Source organism: Rhinoderma darwinii, chromosome 12, assembly GCF_050947455.1.
Source record: "Rhinoderma darwinii isolate aRhiDar2 chromosome 12, aRhiDar2.hap1, whole genome shotgun sequence".
Classification (NCBI taxonomy): domain Eukaryota; kingdom Metazoa; phylum Chordata; class Amphibia; order Anura; family Rhinodermatidae; genus Rhinoderma; species Rhinoderma darwinii.
In genome coordinates, this window is record NC_134698.1 from 40,331,082 (window position 1) to 40,347,717 (window position 16,636).

A 16,636-nucleotide genomic window follows, 5' to 3' on the forward strand; every position below is an offset into this window, starting at 1 on the left:
AAGGTGAACGTCCTAAAAATAAAACTGCTAAAAATGGCGGTATTGCTGTTTTCCATTACCCCCCACAAAAATAATAAAGTTATCAATAAGTCCCCTATACCACGAAATGATACCAATAAAAACTACGTCTCGTCCCGCAAAAAAACAAGCCCTCATATGGCGGAATCAACAAAGAAATAAAGTTATGGCTCTTGGAAAGCGATTATGCACAAACAAATCATTTTAGTTCAAAAGTATTTATATTGTGCAAAATTAGTAAAACACAAAAAGCCTATACATAGTTAAAGAGGCTCTGTCACCACATTATAAGTGTCCTGTCTCCTACATAAGGAGATCGGCGCTATAATGTAGGTGACAGCAGTGCTTTTTATTTAGAAAAATGATCTATGTTCACCACATTAGGAGCAATTTTATGCTAATGAGTTTCTCAATGGACAACTGGGCGTGTTTAACTATTGACCAAGTGGGTGTTGTACAGAGGAGTGTATGACGCTGACCAATCAGCATCATGCACTCCATTCAATTAGTCAGCACTTAGTGACACTGCGTTATTCACTATGTGCCGTCTTATACGGACATATTAACGTTACTGAAGTGTTTAGACCGTGACTAGACATTCCTTCCAGACAGGATGCGATGTCTATTCACAATCCCTGCACTTCGTTAACGTTTGTTTGGTACTTACAGCAGAGCAAGCGTAATCTCGCGAGATCTCGCTGTAAATGACAGGTTACAGCGAGATTACGCTTGCTTCTGAAGCTGCGTTAACAGTTTATTTGCATTGAGATACTCGAGAATAGCATCTCTTAGAAACCCCTTAAAGAGGCTCTGTCACCAGATTATAAGTGCCCTATCTCCTACGTAATCTGATCGGCGCTGTAATGTAGATAACAGCAGTGGTTTTTATTTTGAAAAACGATCATTTTTGAGCAAGTTATGAGCTAGTTTAGATTTATGCTAATGAGTTTCTCAAATGGACAACTGGGCGTGTTTTTACTTTTTACCAACTGGGTGTTGTACAGAGGAGTGTATGAGGCTGACCAATCAGTGATCAATCGGCATCATACACTTCTCATTGTTCCAGCCCAGCTTCTTTCACTGCATAATCACACTATAGCAATGGGCTGGAACAATGAGAAGTGTATGACGCTGATTGGTCCGCCTCATACACTCCTCTGTACAACACCCAGTTGTTAAAAAGTAAACACACGCCCAGTTGTCCATTGAGAAACTCATTAGCATAAATCTAAACTAGCTCATAACTTGCTCAAAAATGATTGTTTTTAAAAATAAAAACCGCTGCTGTTATCTACATTACGGCGCTGATCACATTATGTAGGAGATAGGGCACTTATAATCTGGTGACAGAGCCTCTTTAAATATTTTACCCACAATGGAGGTTAAACTTACAGGCCTATAGTTTCTGGGGTCTCTTTTTGACTCCTTTTTGAATATTGGCACCACATTTGCAATGAGCCAGTCCTATGAAACAGACGCGGTCATCATAGAATCCTTAAATATCAGAAATAAGGGTCTGTCTATCACGGTACTGAATTCCTGCAGAATGCGGGGGTGTATACAATCAGGACCCAGTTGATTTGTCTATTTTAGTGTTTTTAAAGGAACAGTGTCACCCCAAAATTTTTTTTTACATCAGTTTGATTTTAGTGTTTTATTAAAAACTTTTATATTTGTGTGTTTGTGTTTTACTTTTTTTTATTTTTTAACTTTTTCTTCCCTATGGGGGCTGCCATTTTTTTTTCCATTTCTGTATGTGTCGATTAACGACACATAGACATGGAATACGGCACATACAGTCCCATAGTGAATGCGAACGGGGCCCGTTCCATCCACTATGGTGTACGCCGTCTGTGTGGGAACGGCGCATGCGCCACTCCCACACAGTCCAAGTTGAACTGTCCGGCGCCATTTTCCTGTGGACTGGAAGACGCGGCCGGACAGTAAGATTACTACTTCCGGTCGCGGCTTCCGGACTTGTGCACTTGGAGCAGCGGCAGCAGACGGAGCGGACGGACCGGAGGGAGCGGCGGCGGCGGCAGGAGCAGGTAAGTTATTTCTATGTATGTTCGTGTTTCAGTGTGTGTTTACTACTGTATGTAAACCTACTACACTGTGTGTTAGCTCAAAAAATGGCGACACACAGTGTAGGAGGTTTGACCGTTCAATCCCCTCGTTTCTCCCGGCACTAGCCAGGATAAAGGAGGGGCGGATTCTGAGCGCTCACTAGAGCGAGTGAGTTTTTCCCAATTTTGCAGCATAAAGCAATGTGGTTGCTTTACCACATTCAATGCTGCAATTTTGGGAATTGCTCCATCTAGTGACCAGCACTGGGAAATATTATAAATTAGAATCTAATTTATAATATTTCCTGACTCGTGAAAAAAATTCGAACCATGTTTAATCACCTACACACTAATTGTTTAACTAAAAAAAAAAAAAAAGCACTTCTTGCTGGGTTAAGCAGGTGACATTTAGTGAGAATTTACTTTATCCCTAATCATGTCCCCGTATGCTTACGGGAAGGTGCCCGTGCCGTTGAAAAATATGGAACATGTCCTATTTCATACTTACCCAGAACTCCCTGCCTCTTCCTCCAGTCCGGCCTCCTGGGATAACGTTTCAGCCCATGTGACCGCTGCAGCCAATCACAGGCTGCAGTGGTCTCATGGACTTCCGCGTCATCCAGGGAGGTCGGGCTGGATGTCGAAAGAGGGACGCGTCACCAAGGTAAGTATGAATTTGTTTTACTTTTACTGCGGAAAGGGCTGTCCCTTCTCTCTATCCTACACTGATAGCGAGAAGGGGCTGCCGATTAGTGCAGTGCAATTTTGCAGCGAAAACGTGCCCGTAAATACGGGTGGAATACTGCTGACACCGGACCCGTATTTACGGGCACGGGTCCGTAAATACTGGTGCAATACGGGTCGACTACGTGTGACCAAGGACCCGTATTTACGCCAGTATTTACGGGAGGAAAAAATACGTCCGTGTGCATGAGGCCTAAGAGGCTTTTAACTCCTTAACGCCGAAGGACGGATATATCCGTCCTCAGCAGCTGCTAGTTCGCGCAGGAGGACGGATATATCTGTCCTGTGATGGCGCGGGTACTGCCAGTGTACCCACGCGATCAGCGGCAGGAGCACGGCTGTTATACACAGCCTGGCTCCTGCTGCAACTGCCGGATTCTAAGCGCGCTCCGATTTTGGCAGTTTAACCCATTAAATGCCGCTGTCAATAGTGACAGCGGCATCTAATGTGTTTGACAGAGGGAGGGAGCTCCCTCTGTCACCCGATCGGCACCCCCGCAAACAAATCGCGGGTCGCCGTCGGGTTTCCATGACAGCCGGGGGTCTAACAAAAACCCCCAGGTCTGTCTTCAGCAAATGCCTGTTAGGTGATGCTGGAGGCATGACCTAACAGGTTGCCTGTCAGTTTTACACTGACAGGCAATAATGCTTTGGTATACGAAGTATACCAAAGCATTATATATGCGATCAGCACATCGCATAGTGAAGTCCCCTGGTGGGACTTAAAAAAAAAATCTCAATCAGTTAATTCAAGTTTGTGGAAAAAAAAAAAAAAATGACAGTCAAAATCAAATAAAAGTACTTTTTTTGCCCAAAAAGTGGTTTTATTCAGTAAAAGTGTCAAAACAAATAACACATATATGGTATCCCCGCGATCGTAACAACTTGACCAATAAAATGAGCACATTAATTAAACCGCCGGATGAACGGCGTCCAAAAAAACGGCAAAATTCTCTCTTTTCTCCCATTCCCCCCATAAAAAATAAAATAAAAGTTAATCTATAAGTCCTTTATACCCCAAAATAGTACCAATGAAAACTACACGTTGGCCCGCAAAAATCAAGCCCACATACGGCCACATCGACGGAAAAATAAAAAAATTACGTCTTTTGGAATGCGGCGATGCAAAAACAAGTAATTTTTTTATAAAAGGGTTTTTATTGTGAAAACGTAGGAAAATGTATAAAACCTTTACATATTTGGTATCCCCGTAATCGTGCCGACCCATAGAATAAAGTTAACATGTTATTTACGCTGCATAGTAAACGGGGTAAATTTATAACGTGAAAATTAATGCTGGAATAGCTGCTTATTTTCAATTCTCTCCTAAAATTAAGTTAATAAAAGTTAATCAATATATTGTAAGCATCTAAAAATGGTACAATTACAAAATACAACTCGTCCCGCAAAAAACAAGCCCTTATACGGCTATGTCGACGGAATAAAAAAAAAAGTTACGACTCTTGGAATGCGACCGTGAAAAAACAAAAAATAATCCTTGGTCATTAACGTGCAAAATGGCCCGGTCATTAAGGGGTTAAAAATGTCCCATTTAGTTAGTGTTTTTTTATTTTTGAGGACATTGTCCCAGTTTATGCCCCTAAGGTCATCCCTTATCTCATGAAAATTTGCCTTTCTGAAGTGTAGTGTTTTTGTAGGTACCAAACATCTTATTAAAGGATATGTGAAAACTTATTATGTTGTTACCTAAGTAACCCCCAACCTGTACTTTTGATATCCTGTCCGGCCTATTGGTTAAAATTAGGTCTAGAAGTGCCCCCCCTCTTGTTGGTCATGCACCAGTTGTGAAAGGTAATTGTCCTTAATTATCTAAAACCTGAAAACGGGGGGGTGGCTTGGACATGGCGCTGACCAGACGTGCTGCCTGAGAGCTCCGTTCCTGCGCTTCCCTAACCCGATCATAAGCTCCTCTATAAGCAGAATTATACCTACCTGATGGTCAGGAAGACCAAGGCTACCACGGGGACTCCTTACCTTACGAGGCAGATGTCTTCAGCCGGCTCCATTCAGCCTTATCTCTCGGACGTTGCTGCTGGGGCACTTCCGAAGATGGCGCCCGGACTCCGCTTGCAGGGGGGATGTCATCTGCTACTGCTGTATCAGGTACCGAATGTACCCTCTCCTCAGCCCCATGTCCTTCGGGGCAGTCTCCTTCCCTGCTGGTTAGGGAAGAGCGGTATCCTTCTGAAGTGATGCCGGCGCCTCCTGCTCTGGACCGTTAACCACGTGGTGTCTGTCATGGCGTCCTGGTCTACCCTATTTCATCCCCGCATGTGCTGGAACCTGCATCGCTGCCTGCCATGTCTCCCATGGATCAGAATACCCATCTCTCTCCGCCTGTAGCTGGATCTGCTGTCCTAGGGAATGATTTACAGGCCTTGAGACTACAGCTCTCTACATTACCCACTAAACAAGACATGGAGCGCTATGTAAATCGTCTGGAGACGACTTATAAGTCAGAGATACAATCTCTCACCACTAATCTCTCTTAATTGTCTGATCAAGTGCAACGTATGGAGGGGGATATTTCCACTGTTACACAGCAACAGGATTCCCATGCAGATCGTTTGGATCAACACTCTCAGTAGATTCACATGGTCTTTAAAGGGAATGTGTTGCCAGAAAAACATGTTTTTTTTTAAAAAATTAAACATTTAGTGTGTGGGTGATTAAACATTGTTCAAATTTTTTTTATTTTTTTGCACGAGTCCAGGAAATATTATAAATTATTTCTAATTTATAATACTACCCATTTTTGGTCACTAGATGGAGCTGTTCCCAAAATTGCAGCATTTCAACATTGGGTTAAAAGCCCTCGCTCTAGTGAGCTCTCAGCATCCCCCCCTCCTTTATCCTGGCTAGTGCCGGGATAAACGAGGGGTTTGAACGATGTAACCTCCTACACTGTGTGTCGCCATTTTTTGAGCTAACCCACAGTGTAGTAGGTTTACATACAGTAGTAAACACACACAAACACGAACATACATTGAAATCTCTTACCTGCTCCTGCCGCCGCGGCTCCCTCCGGCCCGTCCGCTCCGTTTGCTGCCGCTGGTGCAAGTGCACAAATCCGGAAGCCGCGACCGGAAGTAGTAATATTACTGTCCGGCCGCGACTTCCGGTCCACAGGAAAATGGCGCCGGACGGCGCCAATTTCGAATAGGACTGTGTGGGAGCGGCGCATGCGCAGTTCCCACACAGACGCCGTACACTGCAGTCAATGGGACGGGAGCCGTTCGCAGTCCCTATGGGACTGTGGCTGCCGTATTCCATGTCTGTATGTGTCGTTAATCGACACACACAGAAATGGAACAAAAAATGGCAGCCCCCATAGGGAAGAAAAAGTGTAAAAATAAGAAAAAGTAAAACACAAACACACAAATGAATATAAACGTTTTTAATAAAGCACTAACATCTTTAACATATAAAAAAATAATTTGTGATGACACTGTTCCTTTAACATAGTTGAAGATCACGAAAATCGGAATCGCCATAATAATCGGTTTCGGGGCATTCCGGAGGATGTTTCTCCTGGGCAACTCATACCCGCTTTACAGTCTCTGTTTAACTCCTTACTGGAGCATCCTACTGGTGATCCTCTGGAGCTGGATAGAGCTCACAGGACTCTTGGCCCTCATAATCCGGATCCTGATAGGCCTAGAGATGTTCTGTGCCGTGTTCATTTTTTCTCTATCAAAGAGCAGATTTTGAGGAAGGCCCGTGATAAAGGCGAAGTTCTATTGAATGGTGTCAAGATCCAGCTGCTGTCTGACCTGTCCAGGATGACCCTGAATAAACGTCGGGTGCTGCGTCCGCTACTGGATGTCCTAAGAGAGCATGAGATTACTTACTTGTGGGGTCACCCCTTCCAGCTGCAGGTTCGCAAGGATGGAGGGTTGCTGATCGTTAGAGACCGGGGTGATCCTGCTTTTAGCGCTGCTCTCCATTTACCCAGAGTTTCTGTTGCTGATTGGCCTTATGTTCCACCTCCACTTCCACGATCGCGCAGGCGGGGTCGATGTCCTGCATCTCCTATGGGGCGTCGTGGTGGTCGTGCTGCTGATCCGGTGTGATACCTTCCCGATGTCTCCGCCACAGTTTGCTGTTGGATTTTAATTTTTTGTGACCATTATTATGATGCTGTTGCCTGCTGTGTTCCCCTGAGGAGACTTCCGCCTGTTTCTTTCTTTTTTCTTGTTTTAGGTGGTTACTTCTGGATCACAGGCGGGCCACTTGCTGGTGGTCGCTTGTTGCTAATGAGCTATAAGATTTACTTAAATGTGAATGTTTATATTTTTCTTATTTCTTTTTTATTATTATTTGCCTGTATGTCCTTTTATGCTGACAAGGAATCTATTCAGGGGAGTTCTTTGCTGGGGTTTCTTTATGCTCCTGATAATGCTGTATACCCTTGGTTAGTTATCTTGGGGTGTAATTCCAAATGCCTTGGTTTTTCTTTTCCTCCTTATTTTATATCTTTATTTAGCTATGTTTATTTTGTCAATGGGTTGGGGGGCGCGGGGCGCTGGCTAGTCCTTGTCCTGACACTTCTCCTCTTAGGGACTCACTGGTTGTATCCGGTGTCTACTTGCTTGTTTCTCCTTGATTAGATCAAGGAGTGGGTGATTGTTTTGCCCGTTTGTCCGTCTTTGTTGTCGTGGTTTCCCTTCCCTGTCTGTCTTGTCTTTTTCTTCGGTGCCTTAGCTCGTATTATTGGCTTGGTCATTTTAAGTGCAGTGGAGATGGCACAGTTGAAAGTCTGTACTTTTAATGCTAGAGGACTTAACGTCACTGAAAAACGCTTGCAGATCCTGTATAACATGCACAAAGAGCGGGTACATATACTATTCTTACAAGAGACTCATTTACAGGTGGGCCATACACCACAGTTTACTAATCTATACTATCCTACTTGGTTTCACAGTGCCAACCCGGAGTCCAAGTGTGCTAGTATATGTCTTCATAAATCGCTCTCTCACAAGACCGTAGATGTCCTTGTCGACCCGGGTGGTCGTTATGGTTTTCTTAAATTGTCCATCCAGAATAAGATCTTCACGTTGGCTAATTTGTATCTCCCTAGTCAGGATCAGGCTCGGGTGTACCGATTTTGTTTTTGAAGAAATTGGAGGAGTTTTCGGAGGGTGTTTTAATTGTGGGAGGTGATTTTAATCTGACATTTGATTATAGGCTTGATACCTCCTCGAGCAGGTCTGCTGTTCCTAAATTACACATGGTGGCGTTGAAGAACACGATGCACTCCATGCAATTGATTGACGTGTGGAGGATTCTCCATCCTCAGGCAAGAGAGTATACTTATTTCGCCCCATTGCACAATATGTACAGTCGTCTAGACGCCTTTCTGGTTAGCCACCACTTGCTTACCTGGCATCCTACTTCTGCGGTGGGTCCTATGGTGTGGTCGGATCATGCCCCTGTGTTTTTGTCGCTTACGTTTCCTAATTCTGCCCAACTTTCAGTCATGGAAAATTAATGACCATCTATTGCGCGATGCAGTTTGTGTATTGGCTCTTAAGGGCATGCTTAATGTCTTTTTTGAAGTGCACGCACGTGACTCTACACCTCTGCCACTCTAGTGGGAAGCAGTGAAATGTGTAGTCCTGATACAGCAGGGGGCGCGTTTAAAGGGAGAAAAGTGGGTAGCTATTGCGCGGCACCTTGATCAGATACGGGATTTGGAATCCTGTCATAAACGCAATCAATCCTCATAGGTTTTCTTGGACCTTACCATAGCGAGAGAATCACTGCGTTCTCTACTAGACCAGTCACACGCTAGGTTCAGGGATCGGATGCGGAAGCATTCTTATGAATTTGCAGACAAATGTGGTAGGTCTCTGGCGAAGATTTTACATCCCCGTACACAGGCGTCATACATTCCTAAAATTATGTCTCCCACTAGCGGTGAAGTCCATGATCCGGTTGGCATTACTGACTGTTTCAGACAATATTACTCTGCCTTGTATAATCTCAAAGGGCAGTTTCATGATATGCCGGCAGATTCGTTGCGGGACAAAATTAACCAGTATGTACATGACACTGCTCTACCGTCCTTGGGGGGGGGACAGGGAGGCTTTGGGTCTTGAGGAGGATTTCTTGGAATCCGAAATGGAGTGTGGAATTGGAGACTCTCCTTTAGGCAAAAGCCCAGGCCCGGATGGGTTTAATACTAAATTTTATAAGACATTTAAAGATCAACTTGCTCCCTTTTTGATGAAAGTCTTTAAGTCAGTATCTTCCTCTTGTCCCTTTGCGCCGCAGTCCCTCGAGGCTCATATTACCCTTCTCCCAAAACCGGGTAATGGTCCTACGATATGCGCAAATTTTAGGCCCATCTCGCCATGATCAATGTCGATGTAAAGCTCTTTGCGAAACTGCTTGCCTCTCGCCTCTCTCCGTTATTGCCTGGCCTGATCACGGATCACTGATGATCAGGTGGGGTTTGTACGTGATAGAGAATCTCGGGATAATACCAACAAGACCCTTCTTTTAACGTATTGCCAATCACATAAAATACCGATGTGTCTCCTCTCAGTTGATGCCGAAAAGGCTTTTGACAGGGTGCACTGGATGTTTCTCCGTAGTGTCTTGATACAGGCTGGCCTTGGCACCACTATGGTGGACAGGATTATGGCTTTGTACCGTGGGCCTACAGCTCGCGTTCGAGTTAACGGTCTCTTATCCGACTCTTTGTCTATTACTAATGGCACAAGACAGGGGTGCCCACTCTCGCCTCTACTATATGTTTTGGTCATGGAACACCTGGCCGTGGCACTACGGGAGAACCCTAACATTAATGGCATATGTGTTGGCGCACAGCATCACAAACTCGCACTCTATGCTGATGATCTTCTTGTATACATCACGACTCCTATGATTTCTTTGCCATCTTTGACTGGGGAGTTTGAGCGGTTTGGGCATTTGAGTAATTTTAAAGTTAATTACTCTAAATCGGAGGCACTGAATATATCTTTGGATGCTCCTCTTGCTGCTCATCTCGCTCGGGGTTTCCCGTTGGTCGCAATCTTTGGTAAGTCTTTAAAATATCTTGGGATACATATCCCTACACATTTGTCTGACCTGTTTACCTTGAATTACACACCTATCTTACAACGTACTTTGAGGGAATTGGCGGCGTATGGCGGGAGCCGCATGTCATGGTTTGGGCGTATTAACGCTGTCAAAATGGATATCTTGCCCAAATTCCTATAAATCTTTCAGACCGTCCCTATTGTAGTGCCAGCGTGTTTCTTCCAGTCCTTACATAGGGCCATAGCCAAATTTGTATAGGGGTCCTCTAAGCCGCGCATTCGATTTTCTGTCCTTAGCCGACCGAAACTGGAGGGGGGCGCGGGTTTGCCAGATTTTAAGCGATATCATCAAGCTGCGATCCTCATGCGTTTGGTGGACTGGTTCCGATCAGATGCCGGTAAGCAATGGGTGCGCATTGAGAAGGGAATGTCTTCCCTCGCCTTGTCCTCCTTGCCGTGGTTGACTGCCTCCCAGCGACCAACGTCTTCTTTGCCTTTCCTCACACGTCAATTTCTTGTAGTTTGGGAACGGATCATTGGTACTCTGGACCTTGTTCACCGTCCGAGTCCTATGACTCCCCTTTTTGATAACCCTTCCTTCCCTCCGGCAGTGGGTGTGGATACATTCCTCTGTTGGGAGAGACGGGGCAGTGGATGTTTGGCTCAGACCCTTACACCTGATGGTTCAATCTTGTCACTGACTGCTGTCTCTGAGGCCTGCCCGGGGAGACGATCAATATGGCGGTCTTATTTTCAGCTGCGCTCCGATCTCTTCCATGGGTGATTGTCTTGTGTTGCTACAGGATAAGACTCCTCTGGAACATTATCTGTCCCTTATCTCTGCTCCTTCTCACACACTTTCTCATTTACATGGTGTCCACCAACCTAGATATCCTTACTCTCAGTTGGCATTCACTGCAGCTTGGGGTGAGGAAATGGGAGTTCGGCACTCTGAGGAGGAATGGGGAACTTCATTCTTGCTTGCTCATAAATTACCGACTTCGTGTTTTGCTCAGGAGAAGAACTATAAGATACTTACCAGATGGTACCGCTGTCCTTCCTTTTTACATAGGATCTTTCCTAATGTGTCTGCCGACTGTTGGAGGTATGGGGAGGCTCCTGGAACTATGTTGCATATTTGATGGGATTGCCCCAAGCTCCGGCCCTTTTGGGGAAAAATTTTTGATCTCGGCAACAAACTTTTTGGCACTGAAGTGCCTACCTCGGCTTCTGTTGGGTTGCTTTCCGTGGTTCCTGGATCACTCCCACACCTCAAAAAGGGGGTCTTTAGGCATTTTCTGACTGCAGCTAGAACGGTCATCCCACGTCATTGGAAGTCTAGTACTGTGACTTCTTTGAAGGAATGGGTAATGGAGCTGAATGGAATTATGAGGATGGAGGAGCTGATGTCTGCTGATCGGGGTACATCAGAGATCTTTGTTCGTACCTGGTCTATCTGGTCTGGATTCCGGGGTGGTGCTGATCTGCCTCTCTGGCTGGATAGCCTTTTCTGTTGACTGATCATATAGCCAAAACTGAGTTCTTTTGTCCGTTTGTGTTTCCCTTTGTTGTCTTGTGTTTATGTAACCTTGGGTTGAAATTTGCACCTAACCATGTCATTATTGCTCGTTTGTTTTTTTCGGGACTGGTTTCCCTACATTTTGCACTACCTTTGATGTAAATTGGGCATTGATAATTGCCATTAGCTGTTATTATCATCTTCCCATTGCTTCGGTGACTGGGAGGCTACCTCCTACCAATGTTCATATGTCTTTGTAACATTTTATACAGTTTGAATTTTATTATGTTGCACTGCGTGCACACTTTTGCAATCTTGCGAGATGTTTTATATGCTCTGTTATGTTTTCTACTCTAATAAAATTGTTTTGATAAAGAATCAAAGGCAGTTATGGTCCCCCATAATAATGACTTCATTATGATTTGCTGCCTCGTCTATTTGCTTTATTAGTTGATTTTCTAATTTTTCCATTATACTTGGAGACTTATAACAAACCCCTATCAGTATTTTATTATTAATTTTCCCTCCCCTTATTTCCACCCATAGGGACTCCACATGATTATTTCCCTCATAGATCTCATTACACTGGATGGGCTTTAGGCAGGATTTTACGTAAAAGTAAGATCATTCCTAAACAGACTGTAACCCTGAATATTAAAAGCCCAGTCATATCGATCATCCGGCCATTTCTCACTTCTCTCCAATATGTCACTATTTTCCTCCAGCATTATCAACTCTAATTCCTCAATCTTGTTATTGAGGCTTCTGGCATTTAGTATACATGCACTTTATATATTTATCCGTACCACTTTTATTATTATTCCTCTTAGTCTCTGTCACCACATTATAAGTGGCCTATATTGTACATGATGTGATCGGCGCTGTAATGTAGATAACAGCAGTGTTTTTTATTTAGAAAAACGATCATTTTTGATGGAGTTATGACCTATATTACCTTTATGCTAATGAGTTTCTTAATGCCCAGCTGGGCATGTTTTACTTTTTGGCCAAGTGGGCGTTGTGGAGAGAAGTGTATGACGGTGATCAATCAGCGTCATACACTTCTCTCCATTCATTTACACGGCACATAGTGATCTAGCTAGATCATGATGTGCAGTCACATATTAACATTACTGAAGTGTCCTTACAGTGCATAGACATCGCCTCTCCAGCCAGGACGTGATGTCTATTCACAATCCCGACACTTCGGTAACGTTCGTGTGAGATTTACAGCACAGCAAGCGTTTTAAATGACAGTTTACAGCGTAATCTCACGAGATTACACTTGCTGTGCTGTAAATCTCTCACAAACTTTACCGAAGTGTCAGGATTCTGAATAGACATCACGTCCTGGCTGGTAATGATGTCTACTCACTTTCAGGACACTTCAGTAACGTTAATATGTGAGTAGGTGACTGCACATAGTGATCTGTACTTGGTCAAAAAGTAAAACACGCCCAGTTGTCCATTAAGAAACTCATTAGCATAAAGCTAATATAGGTAACTCCGTAAAAATGATAGTTTTTCTAAATAAAAACCACTTGCTATCGCTGCCTGGGGGCCTAATGAAGGCCCCCAGGTCCACCATCTCTGTGCACCTATTAAGCCCTGCCTCCGGGAGGGCTTAACAGTTGCCTGACAGAATCACGATATACTGTAATACATTAGTATTGCAGTATATAGTGCAAGAGATCTAACGATCGCTGGTTGAAGTCCCCTAGGGGGACTAATAAAAAAAAAAGTAAAAATGAGAAAGTTTTGGGGTTTTTGTTGGGTTTTCTTCCTAGAGCATAGTAAAAAATAAACATAATTGGTATCGCCGCGTCCGTAAAAGTCTGAACTATTACAATGTATCATTATTTAACCCGCACGGTGAACGCCGTAAAAAATAAATTGTAAACGCCAGAATCTCTATATTTTGGTCACCTAATCTCCCACAAAAAAATTAAATAAAAAGTGATGAAACCATCGCATGTACACTAAAATGGTATCATTAAAAACTACAGCTTATCCTACAAAAAATAAGCCCTCATATGACTTAATCATCGGAAAAATAAGTTATGGCTCTCGGAATTTGGCGACACAAAATAAATTTTTCTTTTTTGCACTTAGGTTTTTACTTGTAAAAGTAGTAAAATATAGAAAAAACGATATATATATATATTTTGTATCGCCGTAATCGTATTGACCCACAGAATAAAGTGAACATGATATTTTAATTGCACAGTGAATTCCGTACAAACGGCGCGCAAAAAAAATGGAGGAATCGCTGTTTTTTTTTTTTTCATTTTCTACCCCACAAATAAGTTTTTCCCTGTTTCCTAGTACGTTATATGGCAAAATAAACGGTGCTACGAAAAACTACAACTCGTCCCGCAAAAATTAAGCCCTCATAGGACTATATAGACTGAAAAATAAAGATGTTATGGCTTTTGAAAGGTGGGGAGGAGAAAACGAAAATTAAAATCTGAACAAGGGCTGCGGCGGGAAGGGGTTAAATGAGACTATGGAAATATGAAAATAATTGCCTTGTCATTATGGCCCAGAATGCATTCAGACGGAAGGGGTTAAAGAGGAGCTGTTGGTTCTCCTGACATGTCTTTGATAGTAAATACTTACATTCCACATGACATAATAATTCTGGAGCATCTTTTCTTAGAACTCTGCATTGAGGCGTTCCTGTTATTCCTCAAAGAAATGTTTGAATAAATTGACAACCGGGTCCACTCCACTACTTACCTGACCTGGTTATTGTTAGAAGCTCAGGGTCCTTTCACAATGGGGGTGCTCCAATCTCTTGTGGTGACAAGCAGGAGAGCTGGGATATTTCAGACCTAAACACTACTTAGCCATAACTGATATGTAGCTGATCCTGATGAATGGCATTAATATATACTGTATAAAATGTAAAAAAGCGGACATATGTACCCAAAGGGGTAGGAGACACCCAATTTGGGTTTGATTGTTCTGTACTGAACAGTTTTACTGCTTGACAATGAATATAATATGGGAAGATCAATATCTTCTACTTTTACTTAAACAGATTGGAAATGAAGGTTTAGCTGCTGAACTTGCTGATGACACGGAGGAAGCATTGAAAGAGTTTGACTTCCTTGTGACTGCAGAAGATGGTGAAGGTGCTGGAGAGGCCAGAAGTTCAGGAGATGGGACAGAGTGGGGTAAGTGTACGTATTTGTTTTTACCTAGACACCACTGACCTTGTACTTCACATATAATCAGTCGAACTGTAGCTCCCCCCCCCCCCCTCCCCTCCCACAGTTGAGATTTAGCTGTATTTTTTAGCACATTGCCAGGCTTATCGAGTCTTTATAGCCATTCTTACATAAAAACATTATCTTGGTGTATTCAGATTTGGGATTTCTCATTCGCTTCAGAATGCAAATAAGATGTTTTTCACTTTTTGAATTGTTGGGCTGCCTGTTGTAAACTGCGTTTTCATTTACCAGTAGCATAAAAAAGTACAAAAATATTCGCTCTTAAACTCAAGCACTGCCACCAAATTAATAGTCACTTATAGCCGAGTAGTAGGGAAAACAAAAAGCTTTAATTGGGACAACACGATTCGAATTCCACAATGGTTCCTTAGTCAGGTCCATATCTGTTTAGCGCTGACAAAGCAAGATAGGTAAGGATGACCCAATATTGATAGTGCTTGGCTCAAAGGTAACAATGGGCATGAGAACAGTTCAGGGAGTATGCCCGTCGCAGTACTATGCATCATGCAATCGTTTATACAAGAGGTTATAAAAATGTCAAATAAAAAAAAAGGCATAGATGTAATACACAATAGATAGATAAGTAAATGTAAGTATGTTGCCTCTTTGTTTCATAACTGCGAGTTAAAATTGGACTGTTAGGCCCAGTTCACACTGAGTTTTTTGACACGGAAAACACGCCAAAAAAGTCTAAAAATGCCTCCCATTGATTTCAATGGGAGGCGGAGGCGTTTTTTCCCGCGAGCGGGAAAAAAGCGACATGACCTATCTTCAGGCGTTTACGTCTCTGACCTCCCATTAACATCAATGGGCGGTAGAGAAAGCGTACTTCGCAACGTTTTTGCCCGTGGCGCTCAATGGGCGCGAGCGAAAAACGGCGCAAACGTCCTGCAGGCAGAGCAAAATCTGCCTCAAAATTCCAAACTGAATTTTGAGGCAGATTTTTCTGCCTGCAAAAACTCTTTGTGAACAGGGCCTAAGGGGGGCTTTTAAATCCGTATCTCTGGTATTTCAGTAGTATCTTTCTTGTAAAGGAAGTAATGGTGCCCATTACTGAAAACAATGCGTAAAGCCAAACAAATTTAACCTCTTAACGACAAGTGACGGGTATATCCATCACAAGCAGGAGCTAGTTCCCGCATAGCGACGAATATATCAGTCACTCTGATCTCGTGGGTGCTGTCACTGTACCCACAAGATCAGCGGCAGGAGCCCGGCTGTTATACACGGCCAGACTCCTGCCGGAATCTAAGCGTTCTCCGATTCCGTCTAACTCCTTAGATGCCGCTGTGAAACCTATGAGTTTCCATGGCAGCCGAGGGCCTAACAAATGCCCCCAGGTCTAATTGGCAATAGGCAACTGCCTAATAGGTATACGAAGTATACCAAAGCATTATATCTGCGATCAGAAGATCACAAAGTGAAGTCTCGTAGTGGGGGGGGCGGGAGTGAAACCGTTAAATAAAGTTTATGAAAAAAATATTACAGTAAAAATAAGAATGAAACCACTTTTTTTTTTTTTTCAAAAAAAGTGGTTTTATTTAGCAAAAGTGTAAAAAAGTAAAATAACGCATACACATATATGGTGTTGCCACAATCGTAACGACTCGAGTAATACAGTTAGCACATTAAACTGACAGAGGAATGGCGTCCAGAATTCAACTGCAAAATTCCTTTTCTCCCATTCCCCACATAAAAAAATAAAATAAACGTTAATCAATAAGTCCCATGCACCCCAAAATAGTACCAATAAAAACAACACCTTGCCCTGCAGAAGACATGGCTACATCGATGGAAAAATAAAAGTTCCGGCTCTTGTAATATGGCGATGCACAAACAAGTATTTATTTTTAAAGGGTTTTTATTGTGCAATCCCTATATAGGAAAACCTATAAAAACTTTATATATTTGATATCCCTGTAATTGTGCCGACCCATAGAATAAAGGTAACATGTTTATGCTGCATAGTGAATGGCGTAAAATTAT

At 43.1% G+C, this 16,636-nt stretch overlaps 1 protein-coding gene across 4 annotated transcripts in view; it reads left to right on the forward strand.

The window, feature by feature from the left end:
• The window catches only part of STRN3 (striatin 3), a 200,768-nt gene that overhangs the window by 92,108 nt on the left and 92,024 nt on the right, over positions 1-16,636 (forward strand). For 3 of the 4 annotated variants that reach the window (XM_075844282.1, XM_075844283.1, XM_075844285.1), the window contains one exon: positions 14,458-14,599. In XM_075844282.1, coding sequence (XP_075700397.1) covers positions 14,458-14,599 — 142 coding nt within the window. The remainder of the gene's footprint in view (positions 1-14,457; positions 14,600-16,636) is intronic. The other variant, XM_075844284.1, reaches the window with a different exon arrangement.